Source organism: Microcaecilia unicolor, chromosome 14 (assembly GCF_901765095.1).
Source record: "Microcaecilia unicolor chromosome 14, aMicUni1.1, whole genome shotgun sequence".
In the NCBI taxonomy this organism is placed as follows: domain Eukaryota; kingdom Metazoa; phylum Chordata; class Amphibia; order Gymnophiona; family Siphonopidae; genus Microcaecilia; species Microcaecilia unicolor.
In genome coordinates, this window is record NC_044044.1 from 26013277 (window position 1) to 26032908 (window position 19632).

Genomic DNA, 19632 nt, shown 5'->3' on the forward strand with positions numbered 1-19632 from the left:
TGCTACAGAAGGAGGGCTCCGGTTACAGAGGAGCAGAGCAGCGTGTGCTTAATGCCCCCGTGTGTACAAGGCAAGTGCGGAGGGCCACGTGCAGGGGGGAATGAAATGCCAGAGAACAAGAGGTTGCAGGAGAGAAAAGGCTGCCAGTGCGAGGGAGGGTAGGAGAGAATGCGGAGTGGCTGGACAGAAAAAGCTGTAGGAGCACCCAGGAAGGAGGGGAAATGAAGATTGTGCAAACGGAGAGGAGAGGAAGAGAATGAATGTTTTATTGTACCTCGCCTAGATGTTTGGAAAGGTGGGTTATAAATGTGATAAATCAATAAATAGATGCTGCCTATAGAGAGGAAGGGAAGAGAAGAGAGATGGAGGAAATGTTGCCAATAAAGAGGAAAGGAAAGAGAGGAGATGGTGCCCACGGAGGGGAGGGGAACAAAGACTGAAGGAGAGAGGGGATGGTGCCTGTGGATGAAGGGGGAAGGGAAGGGATAGAAAGAAGATAGATATAAGGAGGAAGAAAAATGGCAGAAAGTTGAATGTGAAAGATGTTTAGGGGAAGAAGTGAAAAAAAGAGGCGGAGAGGGGAGACCCTGAAAATAGAGTCAGGGAGTAAGATAATTAGAAAAATAAAATCACCGGACAACAAAGGTAAGAGAAATGATTTTATTTTCGGTTTAGTAGCTGAAGTACAGTATGTCAACTTTGAGAATTTACATCTGCAGTCTATATTTTGCACTGTACAGGTGAAAGGGTGAGGGGGACACTATATGCGATTAATCGCACGATTAAAAGTTTCGAGCGATGTGCAGCCCTAATAAGAACACATTAGAACATTCAAATAACATTAGGGGGGGGATCAAGCTGCAGATCTGAGGCAGAGCTGGACACCACTGATCTCCATTGGCGGTACCTGAATAACCAACTGGGTAGCTATCCATCACCTCTCAATATTTGTGGTACCTTGGTAACTTTCAGTGGCTGACCTCGACCCAGATAGGGGCCGACGCTGAATACTGGGGCAAAATTCAACTGACAGCAGCCATCATTTAAAGAAACACTGACTGCCACCAACTGAATATCGATCAGGAAATATTTCTAGTTGAGACGTCTTCAAAACAGTAAAGAACACAGATTGGAGAACCGAAAACCTTTTTTTTGTAGGCTGGATATTGCTGGCTTGCCTTTGTATACAGTATAATTCAAATAACTGATGGATGACTGCTGATTAACATATGGTATATCTATAATAAAGCAATCTAGTCTCTCAATCAGAGTAATATTTATTTTAAACGGAGGACAAGACTTCAGAAGCTCAACCTCCTTTGTTACTTATACTGTTGAACATTGCATGGTTGATGCCGAATTATCCATTAATCAAGGAAGTTCCTTGTTTTTTTAAGGATATTTGGCCGGCTCCTCATTAGTCAAAAAACCTCCTGAAAGTTGCTACAGTCTCTTTCTGTCAAGTATATATATCATAGCTACACTTATCTGAGCTTAAATCTGGCTGGGGACACTCTATAGCAAGCTTCTGTTTCGTTAATTGCTTCTTTAGGAGTGATATCCACTGCCTTTCTCGATGCTCTTAAGGAGTGCAGCCTTTAATTTTTTTTGACAAAGACTTTGTATACAGTAGACAAATTATGTCGCATCTGTTTACTAAGCAGTGCTAAGGGTGTGTTATATCATTTTTAGCACACACTAACACTAAATGCTAAGTTGCCCATGGGAACATATGGGCGACTCTAGCATTTAACGTGCTCTAAAAACGCTAGTCCGGCTTAGTAAACAGGGCCCTAATTTTGTAAAGTACCATGTGTTAACGTGATGTTGCCATGTAGAGTTTAACTATTCAGAGAAAGGCGACGAAAATGATAAAGGGGATGGGACGACTTCCCTATAAGTTAAGGCTAAAGCGGCTAGGGCTCTTCAGCTTGGAGAAAAGGCGGCTGAGGGGAGATATGATAGAGGTCTATAAAATAATGAGCGGATGTGAAGTGTCCATTTACGCTTTCCAAAAATACTAGGACTAGGGGGCATGCGATGAAGCTACAATTTAGTAAATTTAAAACGAATCAGAGAAATTTTTCTTCACTCAGTGTGTAATTAAACTCTGGAATTCGTTGCCAGAGAATGTGGTAAAGGCAGTTAGCGGAGTTTAAAAAAGGTTTGGACGGCTTCCTAAAGGAAAAGTCCATAGACCTTGTTAAATGGACTTGGGGAAAATCCACAATTTCTGGGATAAGCAGTATAAAATGTTTTGTACTTTTTTGGGACCTTGCCATTGGCCACTGTTGGAAACAGGATGCTGGGCTTGATGGACCTTTGGTCATTCCCAGTATGGCAATACTTATGTACTAACTATTTTGGGGGTCATCCTCAGTCCACATGTTGAGCTATAAAAAGAAATTCTCAGGTGGGAAAAGTGTCAAATTTTAATGTATTTCACTTCCATTTCTACTCTTTTGGTCGCGTCTGTTTGTTATTACAGGTGAGAATATACTACCTCCATGGAACAAAGAAATGAAACAATGGTGACAGAATTCATTCTCCTAGGGTTCCCAACATCTCTGCATTCACAGGTTGCCCTCTTCCTAATATTTTTATTTGCCTACATATTTACAATAATAGAAAATATGGTCATTATTTTGATGATCAGGATGAACAGGAAGCTCCACAAACCCATGTACTTCTTTCTCAGCAATCTGTCCTTCTTAGAGATTTGGTATATCACAGTCACCATCCCAAACTTGCTCGTCAATATTCTCACGGAAAAGAAAGTTATTTATTTCTGGGGATGCATGACCCAACTGTTCTTCTTCATTTCTCTGATGTGCACTGAGTGTGTCCTTCTAGCAGTTATGGCGTTTGACCGCTACGTGGCTATTTGCTATCCATTGAGATATTCTACCATCATGAGCAACAAGCTCTGTATCCAGTTGGCTGCCGGCTCATGGATTAGTGGATTCACCATAACAATAATAAAGATTTCTTTCATCTCCAAGTTATCTTTCTGCGGACCCAACGTTATTAACCATTTCTTCTGCGATATCTCCCCTGTTCTGAACTTGGCCTGCACGGATATGTCTCTGGCTGAACTAGTAGACTTCATCTTAGCTCTGGTGATATTACTGATCCCGCTCACGGCAACTGTTCTGTCTTATATCTCAATAGTGGCTGCTATACTAAAAATCCCATCCACCTCGGGAAGGAAGAAGGCGTTCTCCACCTGTGCCTCTCACCTCACTGTGGTCACCATATTCTATTCGGCAACACTCTATATATATGCCCGGCCAAAAAAGATCAACGCTTTTGATATCAACAAACTCATCTCAGTGCTGTATGCCGTTGTCACCCCAATTATAAACCCAATCATCTACTGTCTTCGAAACAAAGAGGTAAAAGAGATCTTGAAAAACTCATGCCATTGTTCCTAGAAATGTAGGAAATACTAAATGACATACATAGATTTTACATGACACCGGTGGATAGGAATCCAAGACAGACAGAGCTTGAAAGAAATGTCAAGAGGTCATCTTCATCCCCTTACAGCATGGCAGGATCCACTGTACCTGAACTGTCTCAAACAGATGTTTGTCTAGTCTACACATATTCTATGTTGAAGATTATACGATCTTCTTATGTAACTTATTCCAATACTTAACTACCCTTACTGAGGGGTCCTTTTACTAAGCCACGTAAGTGTCTACGTGCAAACAATGCATGCCAAAATGGAGTTACCACCCGGCTACCGCACGGCTCTTGCATTTCATTTCATTTCATTTTTGGCGTGCATCCAATATGCACATCCGCAAAATAATTTTTGTTTTCAGACGCACGTATCGTACATCCGCCAAGTGGCATTTGATGCGCGTCGGTCATTACCACCTGGTTACTGCATAAGACTTTACCGCTAGGTTGATGGCTGGCGGTAAGGTCTCAGACCCAAAATGGACGAGGAGCAATTTTGATTTTGCCGCACGTCCATTTTCAGCAAGAATTTTAAAAAAGCCCTTTTTTATAGGCACGCTGAAAATGGATCGGCGCACACCCAAACCCGCACCTACACTACCGCAAGCCATTTTTCAGCACACCTTTGTAAAAGGACCCCAGAGTTCTTTATTCCTATCTTGACATCCCCCTTGCTATGTTAGACCTGTTTTTATCAGTTCAGAACTCACATTCATAGGTGTTTATAAATGGTTGGATTTCTTTATACTCTGAGACCATGGATACTACTTCATTTCAAGTAATACTGTGCATCAAGTGTATCTTTTGACAGCCTGAACTGTTCTAGTCAAAATTTCTTTGTTTAATATAAGTTACATATCTCTTTCAGTAATTCACTCCTTAGGTTAAATTTAAGTCAACAGCAGTGCATGCTTGAATCCTTCAGTGAAAGCAAAACAGTGCCTATCATGAGTCAGGCCACACCCTCAGAATAATTACAATTAGTGCACCTAATCCTTACGGAAAATACCATTATCCAATTCCGAGCCAATAATCAACATTCCATCTAAAGTGCATGTGAGAGAGCCATCCACATTCCTACTGGAGGAATGGAGAAGTAGCCTAGTGGTTAGTGCAGTGGAGTTTGATCCTGGGGAACTGAGTTCAATTCCCACTGCAGCTCCTTGTGACTCTGGGCAAGTCACTTAACCCTCCATTGCCCCTGGTACAAAATAAGAACCTGAATATATGTAAACCGCTTTGAATGTAGTTGGGAAAAAAACTCAGAAAGGCGGTATGTCAAGTCCCATTTCCCTTTCCCCTACTGGCAGGGGTGGTGCACCAATCTTCTGGTTTCAATAGCATGGTGTGGGAAACTTGTGTGGGATTCCTAGGGGATTCAAACTTCAATTGCTAGACTACCCCAGTGGTGGGTGGTTCACTACCATGCACCTTAGAAGGAACATTGCTAATACTGACCTGTTAAAATGCTGATGAATAAAAAGATTTAATAAATAAGAAGGTGATGATTGGTAGAAGGCTCATTCTTGCAAGAATAACAAAAGGGAACAAGGTTGAATATTGCAGATATAGGAAATCAAGGGAAGATTGTTAAGGGATAGAAAGTTACAGTACAGTAAGCTAATATAGTAACATACAGTAGTAGATGTTGGGATTGGTGGAATATAAAGATCAGTTTGGCCCATCCAGTTATCCCAGTTCAGATTCTTCAACTTTGGGTAGATGATTGTAACGATTTCTGTATGTAACCAATACTACAGCACACCCCCCCCCCCTCCCACACCGTTCCTGTCTTGTCTTTTATTTCTCCCTTTCATATCATGTGTCAGATCTGTCAGAAGTGGTGGCCTTAACCTCCTCTGCTGGTGGGCTATTTTAGGCCTAGTCCCCTTCCACGTGTCATGACCTAGTACTGCAATAACCCCCCCACAGCCAGTTAGATTAGTGAGGCAGTCATCCAAAAACATCCAGTCTTCCCATACTCACTAAGGTTTGGATTTTAACCATTGTCCCTCCATATACTTTCTCCAAAGAGTCTTTCGAAGCCTGATTCAACCACACCACTACTATTTAGGGTTGTAACTGCCGTGCGATGCAGATCGGTTTCCTGCCTTCTTGGAAACACAATGTGCCCTCACATCTGCTGTTTAGGTTATAGTCAATGCTTGATACAGATTATCCTAACCCAGTTCAGACTGTTGTTTTTGGCTTATCCCCACCACTTCATGCAGGTTAGTCCGATACTTTTAAAAGGGTCATTCCATGTCAAGTGGTCTGGTGGTCCCTGCGCGAAGGCTGCAGTATGGGGTCAAACAGATTACTATATCTCAGCAAGCATTGCATCGGCGAACGTAAAACATTACCAAGGTTCACTGGGGACATGTATGAATGTTCACAGAAAATTTCATCGAAATCCGTGATGGTCGCGCAGGGACCACCAGACCACTTGACGTGGAATGACCGAAAAGAAAAATGTAGAATGTAGAATGGATGAGTATTGTGGGCGTGCTAAAATAAGTTTTTTTAACAGTTCATTTATGGATGCTTTGTTGCTACAGGCACAAAGGTTCAGGGAAGGTACTTTATTTATTATAAATTAATTGTTCCAGATACAGTGAATCAACAAATAACAGAAGTCACAGTGATTATCCTTACACTATTAATAAGAGCTATGGATGGTTGATGCACAGAAAAGTTGAAAAGCACATCATTTTTCTTATAAACCTAAACACTGGAATTTTTAAGGAAGAAGACAGGATGAATCAGGATAAATGTCAGATTATATCACTTGCCACATCACCAGATGTTTGATGTCTGAAATATTGCTATACTAATTGCATGATATTCTGTAACCGCCCCATTGTTCCATGTAAGCCACATTGAACCTACCAAAAGGTGGGGAAATATGGGATACAAATGCAATGCATAAATAAATAAATAAATAAATTATAAGCTATGAAAAGACGTCTGAGAATATAATAAATCTATAGTGTTCTTGCATGTCATTTGGAATGAATTCAGATAAGTTAGGTTCTTTCATAATTAATGAAAGTCAATGTATATCATATGAGACTTGAGGATGTATTGAAGGTTATGAAAATCAGTTGACACCAATGAAAGACAATAAAGTTCAATGGCTTGTCTGTGCTTAACTTTGCCCTTGTGTCTCTCTTTTTTAACTATCAGGTGAATTTTCGAAAGCGAAGGACGCCCATCTTCCGACACAAATTGGGAGATGGGCATCCTTCTCTCAGGGTCGCCCAAATCGGCATAATTGAAAGCCGATTTTGGGCATCCTCAACTGCTTTCCCTCATGGGGACAACCAAAATTCACAGGGGAGTGTCAGCACCGTACCGAAGGCGGGACTGGGGTGTGATTTAGAGATGGGCGTCCTTGGCCGATAATGGAAAAAAGAAGGGCGTCCCTGATGAGCATTTGGCCGACTTACCTTGGTCCATTTTTTTTTTCACGACCAAGCCTCAAAAAGGTGCCCAAACTGACCAGATGACCACCGGAGGGAATCAGGGATGACTTCCCCTTACTCCCCCAGTGGTCACCAACCCCCTCCCACCCAAAAACAAAATTTAAAAACATTTTTTGCCAGCCTCAGATGTCATACCCAGCTCCCTGACAGCAGTATGCAGGTCCCTGGAGCAGTTTTTAGTATATGCAGTGCACTTCAGGCAGGCGGACCCAGGCCCACCACCCTTACCTGTTACACTTGTGGTGGTAAATGTTGAGCCCTCCAAACCCCCCCCAAAACCCACTGTACCCACATGTAGATGCCCCCCTTCACCCCTTAGGGCTATGATAGTGGTGTACAGTTGTGGGGAGTGGGTTTGGGGGGGTTTGGGGGCTCAGCACACAAGGGAAGGGAGCTATGCACCTGGGAGCAATTTGTGAAGTCCACTGCTGTGCCCCCTAGGGTGTCCGGTTGGTGTCCTGGCATGTGAGGGGGACCAGTGCACTACGAATTCTGGCTCCTCCCATGACCAAATAGCTTGGATTTGGTCATTTTTGAGATGGGCATCCTCGGTTTCCATTATCGCCGAAAACCTGGGACGACCATCTCTAAGGTTGACCTAAATTTCATGATTGGGCGTCCCCGACCGTATTATCGAAACGAAAGATGGACACCCATCTTGTTTCGATAATACGGGTTGCCCCACCCTCATAACAACTTGGGCGCCCCATTCGATTATGCCCCTCTAGGTCTTCAATAAAGTTGTTTCTATACCAAATAAAAGACAAGATATTATGGAATTTCCTATTGCCTTGACGTTGTACCCTTTTCATTACAGAAAGACATCTTAGGGTCTATGTTCCCTTTAAAATGCACGAGAGACCTCCACCAATATTCCTACCACATTCCTGCCCCTTGCAATTGAAACCATAATATTGTTGCATCAACTCAAAGTTGGAAATGCAGGAGGAGAAGGAGGACTCCTGTGTACCATAAAAGGAAGGTTATTTGAGTAAATGGGTTCATTCAAAGTGCCACAATATGCTAGACTTTGAAGATTTATTTATTCTAGTCTTGCCCCATCTGACCTTGAATTTACCTGCACTGTGCCTTTCATGTCTCTGATAGCAAAGCAAAGCTGTCAACTAAAAATGCAAAGTCAAAAATTGCAATTGACTCAATTCTGTTGTACCATTATGCATGTTCTAAGATTTTATATTGGAACAAATGTAGAAAAATTCTATAATGCAAGAACAATAAAGATTTAAGGAATCAAAGTTCCTATCTTGGCTTAAAGATGGCCAGCAGATTTGGCAAGATCGTCCCTTTAGGTGGGCCAGAATGTTTTGATGTTGTTATACTTGTGTTCGGTAATTTCTTGAGACATTTTTTCTTTATATGTATGATAAATGCATTTTTGAAAATTCAGTAACAAAAAAAAAAAATAATAATCAGATGAAGATTCAGCTGTTGTGGTCAGCTGTGGCCATAGCAGTTAAAAAATCTGGATATTCAGAATAGCAACTGGGATTGTGAGAAGCACTGAATATCTGGATCCACAGACATTTTAGTTGTGATATTCAGTCCAGTATCCAAATAAAGGGGTCCTTTTACTAAGGTGCACCAAAAAAAATTGCCTGCGCTGGTATTGATGTATGTATTGGGCGTGCACAGGTCCATTCCCGCTCAGAATACAGCAGCCAGACTAATATTTGGCAAATGGCGATTCGACAGTGCCAAGCCCCTCCGTGAAAAACTGCATTGGCTGCCAATCAAAGAACGTATTACTTTCAAAATCTGCACCCTGGTCCACAGGATTATCTATGGCCAAGTCCCAGGATATATGACAGATCTTATAGACCTACCACTCAGAAACATAAGGCCGCCACCGCCCCGCCGCTGCCGCTCCCTGTCGCTCCCCCCCGCCACTGCCACCCCCCCCATCGCACCCCCACCGCTGCAGTCCCCGGTCTCACCTGCCTGCCTCCACGGCTCCGGGCCCCCTGCATTCAAAGCGGCAGTCGCAGATTGCCTCTCTTCTGGCCTTCCTTCCGTGTCCCGCCCTCGTCTGATGTAACTTCCGGTTTCCACGAGGGCGGGACACAGGGAGGGAAGGCCCGAAGGGAGGCAATCTGTGACTGCTGCTTCGAATGCAGGGGGCCCGGAGCCCAGGAGGCAGGCAGGTGAGGCCCGGGCCCAGGGAGTTTTGGTCCCCTGCCCTCCCCCCCTCTCGGCAGCCCTGGGGCAAGTCACTTAACCCTCCATTGCCTCAGGTACAAACTTAGATTGTGAGCCCTCCTGGGACAGAAAAATATCCAGTGTACCTGAATGTAACTCACCTTGAGCTACTACTGAAAAAGGTGTGAGCAAAATCTAAATAAATAAATGCCCTTTGCCTTAATTAAAAGGCTGCACCATCACATAATTTTTCATATGGACACACAAACATAGTCAATTGCATCACTATATTTTGTTTTGTCTTCATAGAAGAAGTTTTTTCACCTCAGTGCTTGTTTTGCAGCTGGCATCTGAGCATATCTCTAAGGGTGCTTTGGGGAATTCAGTGTCCAGGGTATGACTGAAGCCACAAAGTCACTGTATAAATTCCTTTGTGTCTGAGGGAACCAGCTGCTTGCTCTTCAGAATTACTTGTAACAGGGACAGAGCACATTTCAAACAGCATAATATTCTACTAACTTCTTTAGTTTTGATTTGCAAATACATTCCTTATCCCTCAGGCGTTGGGCATTTCTGAAGCACTTTACAACAAGATACAGGTAGAGGACGGTAAGCAAACTCATTCATCATCTTAAATAAGAAATATTTTAGCCAATCCAGAGTGTCATGTATGTTTCTTCGTGCGTGCTAGTAGATGAATTTAATCCAATATTTTGTAAACTGTATTCAACAGCGCCCAACGCATGCCAAAATGAGCCTACCTCCTACCTACCACGGTGCTCTTGCGGCAATTTTATTTTTTGCGTGCATTCGCTACGCGCGTCTGAAAAGTAATTTTTATTTTCGGATGCTCGTAGCGGACGCACGCCAAATGGCATCTGACACGCGTAGGTCATTACCGCCCAAATTCTTTACCGCTAGGTCTACGGCTGGTGGTAAAGTCTCAGACCCAAAATGGACGCGCGGCAATTTTGATTTTGCCTCACGTCCACTTTGGAGAGGGGGGGGGAAACAAAGAGGCCTTTTTTACAGGTGTGCTGAAAAATAATTCTGCTTGTACCCAAAACCTGCGCCTACACTACCGCAGATCCACTTTTTACCGCGGCTTAGTAAAAGGACCCCTAAATTTTCATTTTGGAAGCCAGGATAAGTGATTCAAGAAACTTGAATGATCTAGCCTGTGAAACAAAATATGTTGTTGTTTTTTTTAATCTATAAAGATTGTACGCTCCTCCAGTATCCTTTCTTGGGGGCAGGACAGATTCCTAAATACGCTTATTTTTTTCTTATACTTTGTGCTTCGCTGCTCTGGTTTCTGATGCAAAAAATCTTCTCAAAACAGTTCCATGGATAAATCTATGAACATTCTATAAAATCCAGGCATGAACGAAGAAGCTGGAACTTGAACCGAACTAGATGGATTTCGGTGTAGCCCAATTTACGGAGTCCTTTCACTAAGCTGCGGTAAACGGTTGCCTGCGCTAGCATCAGCGTGCGCTTTTGATGCGTGCTGCGGCCCCTTTTTACTGCAGCAGGTAAAAGACTGCCCTTTTTTGAGGAAAAGAAATGGCCATTTCAGGAGGGGGGGGGGAGCCTTTACCACTACCCATTAAAGTAGACGCGGGGCAATTTTGCTGCACGTCCATTTTCGACAAAAATTTTAAAAAGGTATTTTTTTGTAGGTGTGCTGAAAAATGATTCTGTGCGTGCCCAAAACACTCATCTATACTACCTCAGGCCATTTTTCAGCGCACGTTAGTAAAATGACCCCTGCATAACTAATATGATGTGACCTGGTTTTGTATAGATTCATGATATTAATTTGAGGTCCTATTTTCCCCAAGTTCACATAGTCCTAGAATCTGCAAATCTCAATAACCTATTACTCTATGAAACAGCTACAGCAAAACATTCCAGAGTTTCCTGCAAATTTTTAAAGGCAAAACTGTAATCTTCAATTATTTCTTCCCACTCCCATTCTAATAAAATCAATGTTTTCAGCTTCCTTCCCCCTTATGGTTTCTTGCTCCAAAGGCAAAAATGATATCAGAATTTAAGGAAAAATCAGAGAAGGAGAATATTATAGGAGTGTGGCAAATCAAGAAGGATTCATATTGGTCTAGAGATGAATCCTTGTGTTCTTTATCTATCATCATAGTCTTCGTTTCCTTGCATCTGTAAGGGTTTGTATGAAACAAGCGTAGATCAGATTCTCACCCGCTCTACTGGTCCTGGAAAATTCATGATCCTTCACAGGCTATGGTACCTTTGATTGGGTCAATGTAAGAATTAACCCAAGACGATGGTGCTCAAAAATATGTGAGGCCACTTAGGTCAAATCAGGAGGGACATAGGACTTTTGAAAAGGGCAAATTATTTCCATTCTAATTTGACTTAAAAAATTAAGAGATCCTTTGACTAAAACTTAGTGCATGCTATATTCCTCTTGGCTCATAAGTATAAAATTATTTTAAATTATTTTTTTGATAGTTCTAGGAAGGCAAGAGAAGTATGTAGTTCAAGTATAGAGAAAGAGTACATAAGTACATAAGTAATGCCACACTGGGAAAAGACCAAGGGTCCATCGAGCCCAGCATCCTGTCCACGACAGCGGCCAATCCAGGCCAAGGGCACCTGGCAAGCTTCCCAAACGTACAAACATTCTATACATGTTATTCCTGGAATTGTGGATTTTTCCCAAGTCCATTTAGTAGCAGTTTATGGACTTGTTCTTTAAAAAAACGTCTAACCCCTTTTTAAACTCTGCTAAGCTAACCATCTTCACCACGTTCTCCGGCAACGAATTCCAGAGTTTAATTATGCGTTGGGTGAAGAAAACTTTTCTCCAATTTATTTTAAATTTACTACACTGTAGTTTCATCGCATGCCCCCTAGTCCTAGTATTTTTGGAAAGCGTGAACAGACGCTTCACATCCACCTGTTCCATACCACTCATTATTTCATAGACCTCTATCATGTCTCCCCTCAGCCGTCTCTTCTCCAAGCTGAAAAGCCCTAGCCTCCTTAGTCTTTCTCTTTCTTCACAGGGAAGTCGTCCCATCCCCGCTATCATTTTAGTCGCCCTTCGCTACACCTTTTCCAATTGTACTATATCTTTCTTGAGATGAGGTGACCAGAATTGAACACAATACTCAAGGTGCATGGGCAAGCTTAAAAAAAAACAACAATGAATATAAAAGACCTCATATATACATAGTCTTCGTGAAAGACTGCATTGGCTTCCCATTAAGGAACGGGTTGCCTTTAAGGTCTGCACGTTAATTCACAGGATAATTTACGGGGAAGTTCCAAAATATGTGCTTGAATTGGTTGACTTACCACCTAGAAATAGATCCAGTCTCTCGCGATCCTACTTGAATCTACACTACCCAGACTGTAATGGCCTTAAGTACAAATCTATTTATGCCTCCAACTTCACATTTATAGGCACACAATTGTGGAATGCTCTACCCAAATCAGTCAAACGTACCCAGATCTACTTAAAATACAGAAAGTTATTGAAGACTGTTCTGTTCAAAAAGACTTATCCTTCAGACTCTGCATAATTTCAAGTAACTTTTAGTCTAACAATGATTCAAGGACACTAATTATCTTTATTATCTTTTACATATTGTTGTTTTAAATGTTGTTTACTATTTTACTTTTAAACTGTGTAATTGTATTTCATGCACTGTAGCCTTTTCTACAGATATGTGCAAGCCACATTGAGATGCAATTGGTGAGGAAATGTGGGATATAAATGTATTAAATAAATTTAAAAAATAGGATGCACAAGCCTTTTCCCTCGGATTCCATATATATGGCATCTAAAATTCAGTGCCGATATCTGGGCACCGATCCAAGATGTGAGCCCAACTATCCTCTTTTATCAAGCCCCACTAGGGGCTTCCGTTGAGGTAATGCCAACAAAGCTCATTCACTTTGAATAGGCTCTGTCGGCTTTGCCCCACAGGACCCACTAGCACTGTTTGATACAAGAGGCCCTGAATCGGCTAACAATCTAATCAGTGCAAATAATCGGATGCTAATTAGCACTAATTGGATTTGTGTGCACATCTTGCTATGCACTTAGTCTATAAAAATGTGCACCCAGATCCCGTAACACATAACCCAAAAAGGGGCATGGCCATGAGAGGTCCATGGGCGGTTGACGAGCATTCCTAAAATTTTCATGCCGTATTGTAGGCTACTGGGGATGTGTGCCAAAATTGGATGCCAGGAATTTTACCAGGTTTGAACAGGCGCAACTCCTGGAGCCTAAATTTGAGCACCAAAATGAGTGTCCATTATAGAGCAGCGTTGAGTACCGATTTTTTTTTTTAGTGACCAATTTTGGGTGCCGTTTACTGAATCTAGCCCTTTGCTTGCACTAATGGAATTAGCGCATTTGTTTTTAACCTACAGTACAGTTAGGGGGTAATTTCATAGCTAGGTGCTATGTATTAGATGCCCCAATGACACAAGCAAAGTGCCAAGTCAAAATGCATTCTAGAATACTAGCCTAACCTGCCATCAGCACACATAAAAATTACATGACAGCAGTTGCACCAGCCTTTGACCTGGCGTAACCGTTTATGCGTAATTTCTGTAAAGGTGTACGCAACTTACAGAACTCTGTAAGTGTTCTGTAGGTTACATGCACAAACTTTGATCCCTGCCCATGCCAGGGAAGAGGAGACCAACACTTCCGCAAGGGAAACAGGACAATCAAAGAGGATGGAAGATCCCAAAAGAACCAAGTTCCAAGATGACCAAAAATATTTAAAAGTTTATTCTCCAATATAAAAGACGAGATGCATTGGTACATATGACCCAACACAGGCCATGTTTCAGCTATGATCTGTAACCACACAAAAGATGCACGGAAAAGATTCCTGAACACAGTATTGCTCCTTGCAGGTACCTAAGTCCTAAAGCTGTATAATAAAACCTCACGAGATGTTGTAGGAGTTATTTTATGTGTTCTACTGCCATTTCTACTCTTCTGATGAATTGTGCTTATTATTCCAGATGAGAAAATAGTACCCACATGGAACAAAGAAATGAAACAATCGTGACAGAATTCATTCTCCGAGGGTTCCCAACTACATTGCGTGTACAGATTACTCTCTTCATAGTATTTTTATTTGCTTACGTATTTACTGTCGTAGAAAATATGGTCATTATTTTGATGATCACACTGAACAGAAAGCTTCACAAACCCATGTACTTCTTTCTCGCAAATCTGTCCTTTATGGAGATGTCCTACATCACGGTAACCATCCCAAACTTGCTTGCTAACCTTGCCTCAGAAAAGAAAATCATTTCGTTCTCTGGATGCATGACCCAACTGTTCTTCTTCATTTCACTGATGAGCTGTGAATGTGTCCTTCTAGCAGTCATGGCGTTTGACCGCTACGTGGCTATTTGTTATCCATTGAGATATTCTACCATCATGAGCAGCACACTCTGTATCGAACTGGCTGCTGTTGCTTGGATAAGTGGGTTTGCCATAACAATGATAAAGATTTCTTTCATCTCCAGGTTATCCTTTTGTGGAGTCAATGTTATTAACCATTTCTTCTGCGATATCTCCCCTGTTCTGAACCTCGCCTGCATGGATATGTCTCTGGCTGAACTAGTAGACTTCATCTTAGCACTGGTTATATTACTGACCCCTCTCACGGTAACTGTTGTGTCGTATATCGCAATAGTGGCTGCTATCTTAAAAATCCCATCCACCACAGGACGGAAGAAGGCCTTCTCTACTTGTGCCTCCCACCTCACTGTGGTCACCATATTCTATTCGGCAACACTCTATATATATGCCCGTCCTAAAAAGATCAGTGCTTTTGATATCAACAAACTGATCTCAGTGTTGTATGCCGTTATAACTCCAGTTATAAATCCAATCATCTACTGTCTTAGAAACAAAGAGGTAAAAGATGTTTTGAGGAACTCACGTTATTGCACTATTATTATTCCTAGAAAAACAGACAATAACTAGCAGGCATTATCATGATACAGTCCAAGAAAGTAGTCACCAGGAGACCATCAAGTCCACTCCAGTTACATCAAGGTAGTTGCTAATCTGATTAGAATTTTATCTAGTCTTTTCTCAGCAATCAATGCTGAAAAGTACACCATCTCCTCATGCAACTTATTCTAAGACTTAATTGCTCTTACTGTCACAAATTTGTTGCTGATGTGTATCCTGAATCCCCTACCCACTATAATTTAAGTCCATTTTTAGTTCTTTAGAAATTACTTTCATTCATGAACGAGAATCATGGATACATCTTTTAGGTTAACTGCCTCCAAGTGGCATTCCTCATCAGATATATGCTTTCTAGCCCAGAGTCTTTTGGGTAATTTTCACAGACATTTATTGACAGGGAGGGTAATTTTGTTTTAACTAGCTTTTCCATATTAGGGAAGGGGGGGAATGGGACTTGATATACCGCCTTTCTGAGGTTTTTGCAACTACATTCAAAGCAGTTTACATATATTCAGGTACTTATTTTGTACCAGGGGCAATGGAGGGTTAAGTGACTTGCCCAGAGTTACAAGGAGCTGCAGTGGAAATTGAACTTAGTCCCCCATGATCAAAATCCGCTGCACTAACCACTTGGCTACTCCTCCACTTGTGTAACCTGCAGGAAAAAGTATGCAAGTGTATTCACCTACAATGAGCTGAGGTGTTTCTAGAGGCAGGATTGGAGAAATTTAGCTGCTACATGAATACCTTTCAAATTTGTTTTCATGAGAGACCTTTGCACATCCAACAGCAGGTGTACATGTGTGCATGTTTTTCCTGGTGTTACTTTTGAAGTGGAAGCATGCACACTTTTTCACTATGAAAATCCAAGAAGCCCAAATATTATAAGCACTTATAAAATTACCCTTAGAGGACAATTCTTTAACAGGTCATCTAGAATTATGCATCTGGAGGGCATGCAGTAGAAGCATATTCTATAAAGGAACTTAGGTGTGTACTTTCCTTTATAAAATATATATTAACATAGTAGATGATGGCATATAAGACCTGTATGGTCCATCCAGTCTGCCCAACAAGATAAACTCATTACATATGATGTTTGATACTTGATATGTAGACCTGATCTTGATTCATCTTTGCCATTTTCATGGCATAGACCATAGAAGTCTACCCAGTACGGTCCTTGTTCTAAAATGTATGAAGTTGTCATTGAAGCCCCTGAAAAGCTCCACTCCAGCCCATCCAAATCTATTCAGCCATGATCAGGGCACAGACCATAGAAGTCTGCCGAAATAGTGCAAAATGCCATTTACTCAACATTTATATGTGTCAGTGTACACATATAACCTAACAATCTTTCGGAAATCATTAAAAAACAATTTGTTCAAAAAGGCATACCATAATGACCCAACCTAAACACCGGAACCCCACAACACAACGAAACTCAAACAAGAACTGGACAAAACGTAACCCTTCCTCCTGACTACCCATTGTACCCCATCACTCTTCGGTCCTTATTGCAAACTCCACTCTGTATTTCATACCCAATGTACTCTTATCACTTATTGATCCTTAATGCAATTACCATTCTGTATTTCTCATACCGGAACTGGCGATCGCCATCACGGTATCATGTAAGCCACATTGAGCCTGCAAGTAGGTGGGAAATGTGGGATATAAAATATGCAAGAAAAGACCAATATTCTATAACTTTCATGTCTATATGGTGCCTATTTCTAAGTTCCCTGTTGTAGAATTGCCCCCCCCCCCCCCCCCCGAATTGGTACTGACGACAAATTGTGGGCAGATTCATATTATAAAGCTTTATGAATCAAATGCAGCATTTCGAACATAATTCGTTCTTCAATAAGCAGCCAATGTGAGTATACTAAACTTCGTAAGAATAGTTGATTGCTAAAATATTTCTCGCAGCAGGTAAAATAGGTTAGTAAATACATATTGAGATAAAACTCTTTCCAATACTGGGGCCCTTTTACTGAGCCGTATGGCGCCTATGTGCACCCAACGTACGCCAATTTGAAACTATGGCCCAGGTGGTAACTTCATTTTGTACATGCTTCCAGTAGGCGTGCTGTAAATTTTCGCTAACCAGGTGGTAATCGGCATTGTACGGGTGCTGACAATTGCCGCCTGGTTAACGCACGAGACCTTACCGCTAAGTCAATGGGTGGCAGTAAGGTCTCAGGCCCAAAATGGACACGCGCCAATTTTCATTGTGCCACACGTCCATTTTTGGCCAAAAAAGGCCTTTTTGCAGGCGCGCTGAAAAAATGAACTTGGTGTGCGTCCAATATACACCAGCGCAGGCCACTTTTCGGCGCACCTTAGTAAAAGGACCCCATAGAAACAATGGAGAACATATCACAGTTGCTTTATGGAAAAGAGATGGATAGTTAACTGAGGCATAATGTTGGTTATTAATGGACATCAACTTATTCCTCCAAACTTTAAGCTTAATCTTCTGGGGAAATAGAACATGGAAAGGGAATGGGACTTATATACTGCCTTTCTGTGGTTTTTCCAACTACATTCAAAGCGGTTTACAGGTACTTATTTTGTACCTGGGACAATGGAGGGTTAAGTGACTTGCCCAGAGTCACAAGGAGCTACAGTGGGAATTGAACCCAGTTCCCCAGGATCAGAGTCCGCTGCACTAACCACTAGGCTACTCCTCCACTTATATAGTCAGCACCCAATATCAATACTGATACAAAAGTGTTTTTGAATATATAACTATATACTGATGATATCACTGTGTTAATTCCTAGTCAATCAGCCTTTGATGCTACTAAAGAAATGAGTAATCATGGAATGCAGTTAATAAGTGACTGGATGTGACATCATCATCTGAAATTGAATAAAGAAAAAATGAAATTAATGTTAGTGAACAGGAATGTTAATTCCTCATTAGACAAATCATTCAAACATAATAATCTATGTTTTCTCACCACCAATTAGAATTTGGGGAATAATAATGATTAATCAAACATTGTCGTTAGATGCCCGAATAAATTCTATAGTCAATAAATCTTTTTTTTATCTAATGAGGAAATTATGTAGAATTCGTAACTATTCTGGCATTACCCATTTCAGACTGTTGGTTCAGTCACTTCTATTGTCTCAAATGGATTACTGTAATGTGATTTATCTAAATTGTTCAAAATGTATTTTTTTAAAAACTCAAGATGATCCAGAACACAGCAATCAGGTGGATTTTTTCATTATCTAAAGTTGATTGTGTTTCTTGTTTTTTTTCTCTATGTCTTCACTGGCTTCCGGTGAAGGCTAGGGTAGCATTTAATTTCTATTGTATTCTCTTTAAGATTTTGCATAGTTCAGCACTGTTATATATGTACTCTTTATTTGAAATTGTTTCATCGGTAAGGGCCCGGTCATTGAGACGGTTGAGTCCTTTGGTTTTCCCTAGTCCTAGAGGGATGAAATTGTCCTGCCTATTTAAATCTTCCTTCTCTGTTCAGGCAATGAAATACTGGAAGACTTTTACGATTGAAATAAAAAGTCTTTAAAAGCTTTCTAAAAGTTTTATAATCTGTAATAGGCCATAAATCAAAGATTTGTTATATATTATAAATGCTGTTTATATTACTGCTGATGTATTATGGAATAATTATATAATGTATACTCTTGTTGATATATTATAGAAAAATTATATCATGCAATTTTTAATGTATTCCCCAGGTGGTGCCTGGCTTCTTAGGAGTTGTGATCCATGTTGAACCAGTTTTGGTATACGCATAATAGAAGATAATAAGAAAAAAAATATATATATCTATATATTGACCACTAAAGGTTTGAAGGTTATTGCAATTATGTAGATTGTAAGCTCTTTTGAGCAGGGACTGTCTCTTTGTATCAGGTGTTCAGCGCTGCGTGTGTCTGGTAGCACTATACAAATGCTAATAATAATAATAATTGATGAACATAAATAAAATTCAGCTGTAAACTATGGATAATATCAGTCAATGGTGGTCAGTATGTCCATATGTCAAGGGGGGCATGGTCTGATGTTTTAAGTGGGACTAGGGAGGAGCCAAAATATGGGCATCCAACTCCATTTTCAGAAATGGAAGAGATGTCCATTTTCAAAAAGGTGGATGCCCATATTTAGACCTGGTACTTGGCAAGTCCAAGTTACGGAAAGTTGTTCCGATCGAGCTATTCTCCGCTCCACATAAATTGATCCAAATCAAAATCCTAACCCAAGACTATGCAACTATAAAAGGGAGGCTGAAAGGCATTCTGGGAACAGAGCTCAAAATTAGCTGAATTATACCATTATCCAGCACTGTCTGGTTAACTTTGAGGGGCATTTTCGATGTGACATCTATGTTTGCCACTCAATTTTTAGACTTTTCTGCAAAATGTCCAAAATCAGATTTAAAGGAATCCTGTTCCAAGGGAATGGATCCTCAGAAGCTTAGCTGAGATTAGGTGGCAGAGCCGGTGGTGGGAGGCGGGGCTGATGGTTGGGAGGCGAGGATA

The 19632-nt window shown here is 41.1% G+C and overlaps 2 protein-coding genes across 2 annotated transcripts; both read left to right on the forward strand.

Moving 5' to 3' along the window:
• Nucleotides 1-2507: 2507 nt before the first annotated feature.
• Nucleotides 2508-3434, forward strand: LOC115457203 (olfactory receptor 6B1-like). Its single transcript, XM_030186627.1, has one exon. The coding sequence runs from the start codon at nt 2508-2510 to the stop codon at nt 3432-3434; it is 927 nt and encodes a 308-aa protein (XP_030042487.1).
• Nucleotides 3435-14160: 10726 nt separating this feature from the next.
• On the forward strand, nt 14161-15117 carry LOC115457204 (olfactory receptor 6B1-like). Its single transcript, XM_030186628.1, has one exon. The coding sequence runs from the start codon at nt 14161-14163 to the stop codon at nt 15115-15117; it is 957 nt and encodes a 318-aa protein (XP_030042488.1).
• The last annotated feature ends 4515 nt before the right edge of the window (nt 15118-19632 follow it).

Excerpts from the sequence above, each read along its gene's own strand:
- LOC115457203 (XM_030186627.1), top strand. The coding sequence starts at position 2,508 with ATGGAACAAAGAAATGAAACAATGGTGACAGAATTCATTCTCCTAGGG.
- LOC115457204 (XM_030186628.1), top strand. The coding sequence starts at position 14,161 with ATGGAACAAAGAAATGAAACAATCGTGACAGAATTCATTCTCCGAGGG.